The 14,511-nt window shown below is 40.3% G+C and overlaps 1 protein-coding gene across 3 annotated transcripts in view; it reads left to right on the top strand.

Annotated features, from left to right (window-relative positions):
* Positions 1 to 13,860, top strand: part of Ppp4r4 (protein phosphatase 4 regulatory subunit 4) — an 87,793-nt gene extending 73,933 nt beyond the window's left edge. Inside the window, exons 17-26 of one of the 3 annotated variants that reach the window (XR_013106637.1) lie at positions 1,299 to 1,443; positions 2,335 to 2,376; positions 2,452 to 2,526; positions 4,009 to 4,078; positions 5,054 to 5,140; positions 5,971 to 6,064; positions 7,772 to 7,842; positions 10,601 to 10,748; positions 12,815 to 12,997; positions 13,482 to 13,860. Coding sequence is in view for 2 of the 3 variants with exons in the window: in XM_076921303.1 (XP_076777418.1) it covers positions 1,299 to 1,443; positions 2,335 to 2,376; positions 2,452 to 2,526; positions 4,009 to 4,078; positions 5,054 to 5,140; positions 5,971 to 6,064; positions 7,772 to 7,842; positions 10,601 to 10,748; positions 12,815 to 12,839 (757 nt within the window). In the remaining variant the exon portion in view is untranslated. Of the gene's footprint in view, positions 1 to 1,298; positions 1,444 to 2,334; positions 2,377 to 2,451; positions 2,527 to 4,008; positions 4,079 to 5,053; positions 5,141 to 5,970; positions 6,065 to 7,771; positions 7,843 to 10,600; positions 10,749 to 12,814 lie in introns of all 3 variants that reach the window. The other 2 variants (XM_076921303.1, XM_076921304.1) reach the window with 2 other exon arrangements.
* Positions 13,861 to 14,511: the final 651 nt, after the last annotated feature.

The raw sequence follows: 14,511 nt of genomic DNA, 5'->3' as shown, positions 1-14,511 counted from the left end.
TCCTTGGAATGGGATTCAGCTGCCTCAAGATTTTCAAAAGAAATACAGAGCATTTAACCTGGAGAGCACATGATGAGTGAATAACTCCAGCAGCTGTAAGACACCCCTTTCCAGAACTAGCCTAAAAAGAGGCAGAGTTGTTGTTTAACAAAGCAGAGTACCTCACTGGCAGCCTTCCTTCCCTGGGATGGTTCTTCTCTCTGGAATCTCTGTTCTCCTCCAGAGCCTTCTTGTTTCTTTTTTACCCAGCTGATCTGGACAGGGATAGTACCTTAGCATGTTTCCCATTCTCCTTTTCTCTCACTGCCCGTATTATGCTAAGTATCTCTCCATCCTCATGCTAAACTACCAAAACATCCACCTGGACAGCAGGCTTACTGAGCCAGCTGCAGATTTATAATTCCCATTGAATTTCTAATGGGCATCCCAGACTTAATCTGTCTAGCATTCAGTGCTGGGACTGCTTTGCATCTTAGAAAGCAGCCACTTCATCTTCCCCCTGCTCAAGCCAAACTCTAACCCCCTTTTTTTTCTCTCCATCATCCCAACTGCAGTCCCCAAGGCCACTCTGTAGCTCACAAAAGACATAGAGTGTAAGCTTCTCTGGGTACCTTGGCTGATGCTTCTGGCCCAAAGTGCTGTGAACTCTTGCTTGGGGGTTTCTCTATTGTTTCTCTTCCTTCCTTAACCACTTATGGTCTAATCTCAAAACAGCATATGATAATTAGGGAAGTTAAGTTAGATCCCTTTAGTCTTCTGCTCATACCATCCAATGTGTTCATTACATTTGAAATAGACTCCTGGCTCCATACAGTGGCTCACAGGGCCCTTGTCATCACTCAGGTGTCCTCCTAAGCTCATCTTTGCTTTACTCTGCCTCAAGGCTAGTTTGCTAGTTCAGAGTATCACTAGGCAAGCCTTCCATGATAGCCACAATGCTTTTTCAGACATTCATGTGGCTTACTCCCTGATTTCCTAGGTCTTTCCTTAAATATTATTTGTTCAGTGAACTCCTCTAACACTGCCTTCCAGACCGACTCACCACTTTCTGGCAGACATTTTCTTTATTCTGTCTTCCATGCCCCATACCAGAATGAAAACCCCTGAGGAACAGAGGATTTTGCTGGTTTGATTCCATTTTGTGTCTTGGTATCCAGAATAATGAATGCCTTATAAACAGTAGGCACTCCAAGCATCCTTGCTGCATGGGCAGATGAGCACTGAGGTTTCCTAAGGCGCGTCCTTTCTCAGTCGTACATCCCTGTTATTCTCAGTTACTAAACTCGCTCTCACTACAGAATGAAACTTTGCTACCTGCTGCCCAAAGTGAAGTCAGCTCTAAAGATTCCTGCAGACATGCATCTCCTCCAGCAGTTAGAAATGTGTGTGAGAAAACTCCTGTGTCAAGAAAAAGATAAAGATGTCCTGGCTATTGTGAAAAAAGTAAGTGTCTCTCCTGCTGAGTCAATGTGTCTCACAGTATGGTGGTGTTAACCTCAGCTTCCCCACCTCCACCTGATAGGGTAACAAGTTTGCAAGTGCAGAAAGAATGAATAAACGGCAGGGTGTGTGTTTGCTGCTGCTAGCTACAGCAGTTCCTGCAAAGGACATTTCTAAAGGGCAATCAGTTTTTGTTACTCGCAACAGGAGTTCCCTGTGGAGAGCTGAGCACCTGCGAGGTGTTTGTGAACTTGGCTTAAATGATGACCAATAATACCTCATTCCCTAGACTTTATTTATAAGTGATCACAATCAGGTAAAATTAGAAAGGTATACTGACAGTAAAATTAGAGAAGTCATGTTTCCTAAAAGAGTCTGGGAAGACCCTGTAAGAGTGGATTCATCTGTTTGACTTTGAAGGGGCTAGACCTAGAAACACCACCTGCTCCAGAACAAGCTGATAGGTATCAGAGCCCCTACCATGGATATCTGGCATCACCCCAAGCACATCACTTTCCAAATACCCTAATTTTAGGCCATATGATTTTGCTCTAGCCTGTGGGCCTGTTATGTGGGTTGTCTGGAAATGTTGGAAAACTAAGAGAGTAAAAAATTTGGGTTAGTGAGGTCAAACCTTAAAAATACTCGAGCTTTCAAAAGCTACACTTAATATGTAACTGACACTGTTATAGGAGCAATAAAAAGATATGAATGGGGTGACTTTGAAACACACTTTTGAATGTTTATTGGTGGTAAAAGATTAGTTTATTAATATCATAGTATAAACTCTTCTCTTTGAACTCCATGGGAAAGGAAGGGCTTTTTACAAATAATTGGTTGGTTTCATTTTCTTACTATTGAATCAGCTGTAATTTCTGAAACCTTTTCTTGTAGACAGTATTAGAGTTGGACAGAATGGAAATGTCTATGGATATGGTAAGTATACTCTATAAAGAGACGTTTACAGTCAGCAAGAGGTTGTCACTAATGACTGACAGTGTCATTTTACAGTTTCAGAAAAAAAATTATGAGAAAGATTTATTGGATCAAGAGAAAGAAAGAGAAGAACTGCTGTTTTTGGAAATGGTATGTTGTTTTCCATAGACACAGTCCTTTCTAGTTAGCATTAGCTGAGCTCTGTTAGTAAGCCTAAAACTAATTTATTTCAATTTTACATTGTTCCATATTTCCTAAAAGGCTAAAGAAAAGCCTTGATTTTCTGAAGTTTTATCTTTTATACACTGGAAGAAAAATTACAGTTGAGAATATTTAGCAAAATGAGTTTAAGTGAAACTAATGTGTAAGTAATCACATGTATTCAGTCCTAGTTGAGATATCCCCAGCTGTCCCTGGCAACCCATCCTCAGCATCCATTCACACTCAGTATCCATCCTCAATATCCTCAGCATTCATCCTCAGCATTTATTTATCCTAAGCATCCATCTTCAGCATCCATTCATACTCAGTATCCATCCTCAATATCTATCCATCCTCAGTATCCATCCTCAGCATTTATTTATCCTCAACATCCATCCTCAGCATCCATTCATACTCAGTATCCATCCTCAATATCTATCCATCCTTAGCATACATCCTCAGTATCCATTCTTAGCATCCATTATCCTCAGTATCCATCCTCATTATCCATTTATCCTCAGCATCCATCCTCAGCATCCATTTATCCTCAGCATCCATCCTCAGTATCCATCCTCAGCATCTACTTATCCTCAGCATCCATCCACTAAAAAGACAATCTTTTTTATTTTTTATTTTTAGTTATGTGTTATGTATATGAGAAAGGAGTCAGATCCCCTGGAACTTGTTATAAAGGTGGTTGTGAGTCATGCAATATGGGTCCTCTGGAAGAGCAGTACTTGTTCTTAGCCACTGAGCCATCTCTCTAGTCCCCTAAAAATATATTTCAAAGGTTTACCTGATGGTTAAAAGGATGTTAGAGCAAATACAGAGGTGGACAGCAGATGCCTGTTTAAAGGACTAAAGCCACTCCAGCTAACTGGGCTCTTATCTGCAGTGTTCCAGTCTCATAATCACAAGCCGATGGTCAGTCAGCCTTGCAGCGTCTTCAGTGTGAAAATGCCATTTTCCTGCCATCTTTAGTTTACAGTCTTAGTTTTTTTTCTACATATCATACTTCAGTAAGATATTTTAAATATGTTTGGTAGACTTCTCTTTCTTCTCAGACTTTTTAAAGAAAACTATTTTGTCATTTGCCAAATAGGATTGAAATAAGCATGGTTAAATAGCCATAGTTAGACAAATGCTCCACTGATGAGAAACACTAAATACCTTGTGGGAAAGAAATGCTCATTATAGAATGATGCCAGAGTCACTGTTTTAGTTGGACAAACTCCCAAGGGCAATATTCTGTGATGTAAAAAGGCCACAGAAACAAAACAAAACTCTGAATTCTTTAAACACAGCACCAAAGGGGAACCCATTTTAAAGGGTATTTTTGGTGAGGTATATTGGTATCTCTAAAGCTGAGAGTCATTTTCTCCAGAATAAGCTCCCAAGCTGCACCTGTAACACAAGGCTGTGTCCCAACAGGAACAGCTAGAGAAGGAGAAGCATCAGAATGATGGAAGGTTGGCCAGTGACAAAAGCTTTGAGAAGAAACGTGAGTGCTCTGTGTCTCCCCATGCTGCTTCAGAGTTAAAGATAACTGGGGAATTCAGGGCCTTTCTTGGGGGGTCTTAGTCTTTTCAGCAGAGGAATTTAAGAATACATGCAGAATGAAGCTCACAAGTAACTTTATTGGTATTTAAAAGGAAGACCTTGGGTCAGGCAAGCTGTTAATCTTGGAGGTGGAAGATAGAGAAGAAGAATAGAGAAAGTCATGACATTTGAGTTAGGCTGGAGTGGAGGTGAACCATAGGTAGACAGCAGCCCATAGGTGGGAGGGGAGCTTTAGAGAGAGAGTGTGAAGCCCAAAGCTTTAGGGAAACCATGCTGAGACAGCAACAAGAGAAGCAGACATTTAAAGCTGTGTGCCTGCAGCTCTCTGTAAGCAATTGCACAGAAACCAGGAATCTGGGAGAGAAAAGTATATTATATCATTAAAGAGATAATTACTCCTCCCATCTAATTATCAAGGCAGATCTGCCTTCCTGAAGGATAATGGTTCTTGGCCAGTGCAACTGGACCAACTCTTAAGGGAGCAGACCCAGGTTCCACCTAAAGGTGGATTCCATTCTTTTGGCCTTGGGACTACCAATACTATAGGAATATTTGTATCTTTGTATACTAAAAGACTATGCTACGTTTTAATTTGGTATGGAAAATTAATTTCTTACACTTTTGTTTAAAAAGTTATTTTAGAACATTGGCTGGTTAATGTGGTATAGGTATTAGAAGTATGTGAAGTAATAATAATAGGCATATAATAACAACAACAGTAATAGGCTCAGAGCCTCTGGAAGGGACACTTAATGTTGGATGTCAGTTGTGAGGTTGTGGAGTTGCTCTTCAACAGCGGAGACTGAAGTGCAGGGGTATGTAAAGTATGAGTGTTTGCATAACAGTGCTGGCTAACAGAGATAATGATTGTATAGAAGTCAGATGAAATGATACAACTTAAAAGAGTGTATTTTAGGCAGAGACTCCAGAACACCAACGCAGAGCCTGTCCAAGAACATGCCCATTTCTGTTCCTGGACCCTCTTCTAGCAACCCATCAACAAGTAAGAAACAATTCTGTATTATGATTCATACTTTTTGTTGTTGTTGTTGTTGTTGTTGAGGCAGCATATCTCTATGTAGCCCTGGCTGTCCTGGAACTCACTCTGTAGACCAGACTAACCTTGAACTCACAGAGATCCACCTGCTTTTGCCTCCTGGGTGCTGGAATTAAAGGCATGCGCCATCACTAACTGGCTCATAAAATGTTTTTTTTTTTTTTTTTTTTTTTTTAAGACAAATTAGATATATATTTTAAGAGCATTTATGTTCTTAATAGTGAAAACAAAAATGGAGATTTATTCAGTGTGGCTGTATTGGGAAGAGGAACAAAGATCCCATGACTCCCTGCCCCTTCCCTCACTGCTAAGTCTACTTTCAGGGTCCTGTGATAAGGTTAAGATTTAATTAGAGGGCAGTAGTTATGCATATCTGAGTGGTCAAGGTTAAGGTGCAGTCTTGTCTATCATTGATTGTCTCTTCTGTCATTTGATCTGTTAGACTGTAAGTCTCTTTCCAGGAGAAAAATTCCCCTCTGCTTCCCAGAATTCAGGCTGTCTTGTCTCCCTGCCTGAAGTCCCTGTATAGAGTATCTTCATCCTGCCAAGCCGTTTATGCTTTCCACTCTGAATGTGTTCGTAGCCTTTTCCAGTTAATTTTTCATTTACTCTTATGGGTAGTTTGAATGACAGCTATTCTAGTCAGCTCAGACTGAGGAGTAAAAACTGATCCTTCTGGATTTTTCTGGAAATGGTGTGCCCTGAGAAGGACTTTGGGGTTGGAACAGCTAAGGGGCACCAGAAACTGAATTTTTCTTCTTTCTGCTTTACTCTAGGCAAAGAAATCAAGAAATCCAAATTGACTCGAAGCCAATCTTTTAATAATCAAGCTTTTCATGCAAAATACGGCACCTTAGACAAGTGTACTAGGTATGTCCTGTCAGCTGTTTATTCTTAACTATCTTTTGTGGTCATCACATTTATTTACATGAAATACTAATATCACTATAATCGGAGTTAATTTTGACTTTTTTATGGACTGACAATTTGTCACTTTTGTAAAAATTATCACATTATACATAGAAGGTATTTACTATTTGTTAAAAATAGGTATCTTTGCATTGTCAGAAGACTATTACCATGATTTTATATGATATTAAAGACTCTACCCATCGTTTATGAGAAAGGTGGAATATATTGTACATACCTCTTAACTTTCAGATGGTTGTGAGCATGCTCTATTTGTCAGCAGGCTGCACATGGTTGTGCCCTGAATCATTTCTACATGTAGAGAAGCCACAGGCGTGTTCATCCAGTGAGGCGGTCAGAACAGGGCTCTGATAGCAAACACATGTTTGCTTTCCATTTACAGCCTAAGTCCAAATGATAGTCAGTTATGGTTAGAAGAGAAGCAGCATGATTGACTACCACTGTTTGTTACTTGTGCTATGTGCATATAGCTTTTACAGTTGTAGATCCTTGGAAAAGCAAAGTAGTCTTAAGAAACTGTGAGGTTGCCTGCCTGCACAAGACCTGTACACAAGGTCAAGCTAGTCAGTGTTCTAGCATGGAGTCCCTACCCTAACTGAGGACCTCCTGACAGCCGATGGCTTCTCGAGAAGCAGAATCTCTTTTCTTTAAGGTTGTGGCCTCTGGTGGGTCAACTCTGTTCTGGTGGATGACCCCACAGCTATGGGCAGCACAGATAGTACTTGGTAGGTTGTTGGGTTTTGTTTTGTTTTGTTTTGTTTTGTTTTGTTTTGTTTTTTAAGGAGGACATGAAATTGGAGAGTGTGAGGAGATAGGTAGGGGTGGATCTAGGAAGAGTTAGAAGGAGGAGTGTAGGGGAGAAATATGAACAAAATATATAAACTGGGTGGTGGTGGCACATGCCTTTAATACAGAACTTGGAGACAGACAGGCAGATCAGTGAGTTCCAGGCCAGCCTGGTCTACAGAGTGAATTCTAGGACATCAGGGGCTACACAGAGAAACCCTGTCTCTAAAACCAAAAACCAAACCAAACCAGCAACAAAATACATTGTATGAAACTCTCAGTAAATATTTTCTATTAAAAAGAAGACACAAATGCCTTTAAAATATTCTTGAGATAAAGAACACATTGAAGGTACTGTTCTTTTCTGTTATCAGTTTACCTCATTCCAGACTTTCAGCTCTAGCTTTTGACATCACAGTAGACCCATGCATTTTCCTAGTCAACCGTGTTCTCAGGATGTCAGAAAAGGATTCTAACTAAAGATAAGCTAGTCCCATGAAGGTTTAACTGATCTTACCTAGAGTTGCTGAATATCAAAAGAAAATCTGTAGTTTTGATGAAGCAAAGGAAATGCTTTAAAGTTGTAGAAAAGGTGTATATTTTGAAGCATGAATGTAAGAAAAATAGATAAACAATAGGCAGGTTTCAAAAGAAGGAGGAGGAGGAGGAGGAGGAGGAGAAGGACAGGAGGAAGAAGAGGAGGAGTTGGAGGAGGAAGAAGAGAAAGAAGGAAGAGGAGGAAAAGGAAGAGGAGGAAAAGGAAGAGGAGGAGGAGATGAAGAAGATTAAGAAGCCCCGAGTGTTAGGTGACTAAGACTGAAACTGTGGTTTATGTTCTAACTGAGTCACGCTCTTTTTCAGTAAGAGCTCCACCTTAGCACACGCGCCGTCCGTCTCAGGGCTGGTGAGGACTGCCATGCTGTCACTAACTGGTAAGCAGCAACATAAATATGAGCCAGCCTCGGTAATAAACTGTTACCCTCTTGTCTTTCTAATCCTAGATATGATGTTTTTCTTAAACATGTGTCTTCATCAAGTCTTTAAGCAATTAAACTGTTCCTGTCACTGGGGAAACTGGGGTTTTTTGGGGGGTTCTCAGTCTATTTAATAAACGAATTTATAAACAAACTTGAAACTTGAGGGCAGTTTTATTAGAATTTAAGAGAAAAACAACAGGATAGGCAAGCTGTAAATCTTAGCAGCTGCCAGGAGAGGAGAAATGGAGAAGAGAAAAAGACAGAGTCATGCAGCCCAAGTTAAGCCAGAGTGCAGACAAGAGAGAAAGAATTAGGGAATCCAGAGTACTGGAGAAAGCATTTAAAAGAGATGAAAGAAGACAGAGAAAAGTTACACCTTTCTGAGTCAGAGGAACAGGCAGTGGAGCAGATCTAGTAGAACCTCAAAGGGGGAAGGAAACTATATAATCTCGTGTAAGGCTAATTATTCTTCCTAGCTTTTTAAGCGTGAATTATTCTTCCTGAGTTGTGATTGAGCAGACAGTGGTATGCTTCCATCCAGAGGTAGATTCTCTTCTTTTGGGTAGGAGGCAACCATTTTCTCTTAATGAGCCTTTAGTGCTACTGTAGCACAGCCATCGAGGAAACACTTGGTCACATACTATTTTTTTTTAACTATATCAAGACTCAGAGTGTGACACTTGTAAAGAGAGGAAAAGGACTAATGGTATGATCACTTGACTATGGTCTTCGTGCCTGCTGAAGCATAGACAAGAGTTTCCCAGTAATTCTAAAGAAGTGGTACATGGTCCATCTACTATCTTATGTACCTAGAAGTTTATTCCAAGGGCAGGAGATTCCTATAATGGCCAGGTTGTAAATAGTCTAGCCATTGTGGGCTAGTCACAGTCACCCAACTCTGCCATTGCAGTGGGACCACAGCCATAGGCATTGCATGCCAAATAAACTTAACCACCTATGCAGGCGTTTGGTTCAAAGTCTAGAGTTTGCTGACTTGTGGATTTTACAGGAGAAGACAGAATTATTCATAGAAAAGAATCTAGAATATATTACTAAAAATTACTTGTGGCTTTCTAATTTTGTATATTGGAAATATTGGTTAAAAGCTATAATAATGATTGATAAATATTACAGTAAATAATAGTGGCCTTTAATTTTATAGGACCTGAAATCTTAAGAGTATAGCTACATTTTATTTTGAGTATTCTGTCTTCCCTTTTACTATGTTTGTTTTATTCATATGAAAGCTATGTGTAACATACCAGATAGTTTGCAAAGTGTTTTTATTTTCAAAATAGATATTTTCTATAACTAAAGCATTGGCATCTACACACAGAAATCAACATGGTAGACCATGAATATCACTGGAAATCAGAAGTGCATTGATCATGAGAGTTATTTAATGATGTCATTACCATGTCTGGTGATATGTTCAAAAATGTCACTAGACCAGCTGGGTACTTATTATTAAAGAAAACCTAAAGTCCAACCTCAATTTATATCTCACCTTATGCAGAAATAATTAACTCAAAATGTATACTTAAGTACAAAAGGTAACATTACAAATTTTTAAAGAAGATATGAAAGGAAGTCTGTAATTTTGGAGCAAATAGATATTTATATTAACCATAGGAGAATAGTAGGGACATAGTATATTGTGTCAAAATTTAAAACTCAGGATTTTGAGATAGGGTCACTGGAATGGAAGAAAATATACATACTGTACCTGATATGAGAGGACTTGTTTCAAGAATGTTCAGAGAAGTCTAAGCCTAGGCAGCTAAGCTTAAAAAGGACAAAAGATTTGAATGTGAACTTTAAGAAGGTAAAGACGTACATGTATGAAAAGATGTTTAGCACCTCCAGTCATTCGGGAAGACTAATTAAAAGCAGTGAGAAAGTGGAACATGGCAGTGCAGCTGCTGTGCCTGCAGTCCTCACAGTGAAGCTAGGGAGTGGGACGCAGGAGGAGCAGGAGTTCAAGTTCATCCTTGACTAGGAGACCCTGCATCAAAACAAAGCAAAGCAGTAGCAATGAGAAAAGGCTGTACTGCTTGTTGCTCACTAACACGTCTGAAATTCAAATGCTTGTAATGTGAAGTTCAAGGCTGAAGAGTACTCTACAGGCTCCCACTCACAGAGGTGAAGCAAAGGAGAAAGACGGTGCGTTGGCAATTTCATCTGAAGTTAGACACACAAAAAACCCAGCACATGTATTTCTAAGCATTCACTGAGTAATATTAAAGCATAGCCACATACAGATTTATACATAAATGTTCATAGTGGTTTATTTATCATAGTCAATAACTAGAATTATCTAAATGTCTGTCAGTGAGCGTTTAGGACAAATGTTAGGCCATCCAGATAACACTAGTTATGAAGCACTGATATTCCTATATAGATGAATTTCAATTTTACTGATCACATTGAAAAAAGTAAGATGGTATGTTCTCTATGAGTCTTTCTATGTAAAGTTCTAGAAAGTGCAAGCTAATCTTTAATGAAGGAAAATCGGAGGTCTATAGAAGAGGAGTTGGAGGAGGAGTGACTGATGGGCCCAGGGGGACATTTGGTAATAGCATGTTTTCACGTCTCGATTGTGGTAATGGCAGTGGATTATTCGCATGCCAAACCTTAATGTGGTACATTTTATTGTATGTCAGGAGTGAACATCTTTCTGAGTGTCTCAATACCTCTGCCTCTCCATTTCCAGATGACTCATTCCGGACTCGCAATACCAGTAGTGTTCCAGCTTCCTTTTCTCCCAACCCTGTCTTGCCCAGTACTTCCCGTGGGCCAGGTAACACAGCCGATCCAAAGAGTAGCGGAAGTAAAGATACACAACCACGCAAGGCTACCCTGTGAGTACCAAGTGACCCACGGCTGAGTGTGCTGTGTGGCTCAGGGCACTTGCCTTCCCTCTGCCGCACTTCAAAGAACTGAAGATGTCTCCAGTGAGGTGATGGGAGGTGATGGTAGTGTGAACTTCACTGTGTCAGTGTGTGTTTGATGTCTTATAGTAACGTATGACAGAGACATTGTCTACTCGGTATCTAGATACCTAACCATAATATCCGATCACCTTACCAGGCAGATACAGCTGTTGCCACTTTGAAATATCACAACAGCACAGAACCCAGAAGTGTGGGCTCAGTGAACTGAAAAATATTTGTTGTCAAAACTTGTGCTTTGAAGTTAAAGATGTGAAGGGCCTGTTTCCTTCTCCCATGATTTCTTTCTGTGTGCTATTTTCATCTTGCTTGAATTACTATTTTTTTGAACATTTAAAAGAATGTGATACCCTGAAAGTCATCCTGATGGCATTCCAGGGGTGCCCAGGCCATACTCCCAGCTTTAGTCCCAACTTTGCACTTGGACCCCGAGCACCCATTCAGATCGCAGGGAAACTTTGAGACTCACGTTTCCTCCTGAACATATGCCACTAAACTCATGAGCAGTCCCTCCCTTCTCTCTCTCTTTTCCTTCCTTCCTTCCTTCCTTCCTTCCTTCCTTCCTTCCTTCCTTCCTTCCTTCCCTCCTTTCTTTCTGTTTTCGAGATGGGGCTCACCATGGAGCCCACTCTGGCCTAGAACTTGAGAGCCTCTTGCTGTAGCTTGGGCTACATGCACCCCATTTCATTCAGAATTCAAAACTAAAGATATTAAGGAGCTCAGAAGACTGTGGGACAAAGTGGTGCCCACATAATCCTAGGACAGTTGGCTCAGATGTTGCAGTGTTGGGGCTGGCTTGCAGGGTGTTCTTTCTACAGAAAACCTTAGCCTGTTCAGGAGCTGTGGGAGCACAGGCAACATGGGTTGGTGGTTTGCAGCAGCACTCTTAGCTGGAGCCATGTACCCAACTCCAGGATGAGCAAAGCCACTGTGTGTTGGTGAGCCCGACTCCTGGGCTTCTGCACATCTGTCAAACAGCAGGTCTGGCCCATAGCTCATTTAAGGGGCCTCTCAGTTCTGTAGCCTGGGATCTTTTTCTATCACTCCAGACCCTCTTCTTCTACAGCCCAAACTTCCCCTGAAGAACCTGGGAGCATCATTGAAACTAGTTTTGCTTTTATAAGTAAAGACCACTGAACCAATATTTTATGGCCGCTTTCCTTTATTTCAGATACTTCATCTGTTCTTACATCACCAAGCACTCTTTCCTTTTTTGCAGACTGAATTTTCTCTTTTTATAACTGATAGTTACCAAAACGAATCTAGAGTAAAGACTACTGAGAGCTCCTACAAAGTTCGTACTTTGTCAAGGGGTCTGAAGGAAGGCTTGCTAGCACTCCCAGCCATCCCTCCACACATGCCTGCTGTGCAGTCCCTGGCTGTTCCCACATGGCTCTAACATGCCCATTAGTTGGATGGGTGATTGGTATCTACACTGGTCTTTTTTTTTTTTTCAGTGAGGAATTATTCACAATTTACAGACTGTCATATCCAAATTAGAAAGAAAAGGTCCTCTTTATTTAAAATAGACTTTGAAGTAATTGCAAAAAGTGTTACCTCAGGTTTTACCTCTTGAAAAAAACAACCAAAAGCTGTGCAGTGCATTCACCTGCTTTACCAGATGCCACCTCTGCTACTGATGAGCAGGGTGTCAGAAAGGAAGTATGGCTGCACAGAGCTGCTGGCTGCTAGGGGTGGGCAGAGGATGATGTGAGTGATTTCCTGTGGATACAAAATTGAAAGTGTATGAAACGTGTGTAAATTAAAGGGGATGCTATTAGGTATATACAGGACGAAATTCTGAGTGATCCTTAATGCGTAATTAATTTCCTCTTTGTAAGAATTATCATACTGTAGGTTAACTCAGAGTAGCATATTTATGTTATTTATTTTATATGAATAATTGTTCTATGTTTTCTTTTTCCTTCTCTGCTTCCCTTCCTCTCTCCTTCCTCTTTATTTCTTTCTTTTATCAGAAAATCCAGAAAATCCAACCCTTAAGTCAACTGCTTGGTGAAGGAGGCAAGCAGTCAGCAGGGACTGATGGCAGAAAAGCTGCAGTGTCGGACGGCCAGGCTTGTTAAAGTGTGGAAGGGAGGAAGGAACATCGTGCAGCTGATGTGAAACTTACCCTATTTGGAATTAGATTTTCCTAGGAGGTATGACATGTGTTTTAATGTAGGCTCTGAATCCCAGTGTTCCAGTGCAGTGTTAGGAGCTCCAACCTGAGGTGTGTACTGCCTGCTGGACTGTAAGAGATGTGCCTGTCTTTATGGGAGAAGCTGGCTTTTGTTATGCTAAGCTGTAGCTTTTAGACATTCCACAGCAGTCTAAATTGACCTGCTTGTCTAAACTGACTGCCTGGGTAACTACTTGGGCTAGAACACAGGAGGTAAGGAAGGCACTGTGTTTCCTATGAGCTCTCTACGCAGAGCAGAAAAGTCAAACCAAACAGCTCTCTGTGGTCCTATGGGTCCTGGATTCTGTGATGGTATCAGCACCTGGACGTCCCTAGTCTAGATTCAGCAATGAAAATCTGCAAAGATTCAGGAAAACTTTAGCTACAAATACCTTAAAAATGATAGATTGATGATTTCCTTAATTCCTAGAATTTCTTTTATAAATGCTTTGTTTACATTTTAGATTGTATCTGTCCTTAATGTCAAATGATGAATCCAGTTTGAATCAGCTGTTATTCCAAGCTATCATGCTCACGCCATGTCAACAGCACCCATTTGTACTAATGCTAATACTTCCATCAAAATTTGCCTGTGGAACAAATATGGTCCTTAACTTTAAAATGTCATTTCCTGAGATAGAATGTATGAAGCTATTGTCAGCTTCTCTATTTCAAATGCAATCAGCATATATCTATATTGATATCAGAAAATACTTGTTTTTTAAAGATATATTGATGTATGATAAAGATGATCTAATTTGCGAATGCATACGTGTGCGTGGTTACTTTTTATAATGTGCAATGGATGATGAGCTTATATAAATAAAGCAGAGGTTAATGAGATGCTTGCACTTGTGAGAAAAGTTTGAAATACTTTCTTGCAGTTCTTACTCTACAAAGAAAAGGCAGTTCATCTTTAAATAATGCGTTGGCAGAACATAATATATCAACTGTAAATGACTCGGGGACAGTCGCTTATTGCTTCTTCATTCTTTGTCATCCCTTTCCTTCCCCATGGCCTCTTTGGGGCACCGTTCAGGGACTCGATACCTTTCATCAGGGACAGTCAGAAGTGAAAGTCCAGGAGCCATGAGAAACTTGACTGTCCTATGTAAGGAAATTCAGTTTAAGTAGTTTGTGTCTCCTGCTAGCATTAGACGTATGGACTTAAATCTCTTGTGGTCTGGAGAATTCATTGTGCAAAGGGGACAGCAAGGCTGCCTCAGTTTTCCAGTAATCTGGTTCACCACACTGGCATAGACTCTGTTTACATTAGATACAATGGAGGGTTCAATTTGATTGTTAAATAATACACTTAGTACTTACAAGCTTTTCATGTTTCTGTTATATGTGGGATAAAGGAAAGTGATCGGACAGAGACTAGTCACCACTGCTTATAAAGTTGGAAGTCAATTGCTTAGGTATTAAATTATCAATTAAAACAGTTACTCAAAATTACTTTTGGAAGTATCTTTTTTCACAAGTATTAAAACC

Source organism: Arvicanthis niloticus, chromosome 23, assembly GCF_011762505.2.
Source record: "Arvicanthis niloticus isolate mArvNil1 chromosome 23, mArvNil1.pat.X, whole genome shotgun sequence".
Lineage (NCBI taxonomy): Eukaryota > Metazoa > Chordata > Mammalia > Rodentia > Muridae > Arvicanthis > Arvicanthis niloticus.
The sequence above is the reverse complement of the archived record's forward strand: the minus strand, read 5'-3'. Positions and strand labels throughout refer to the sequence as shown.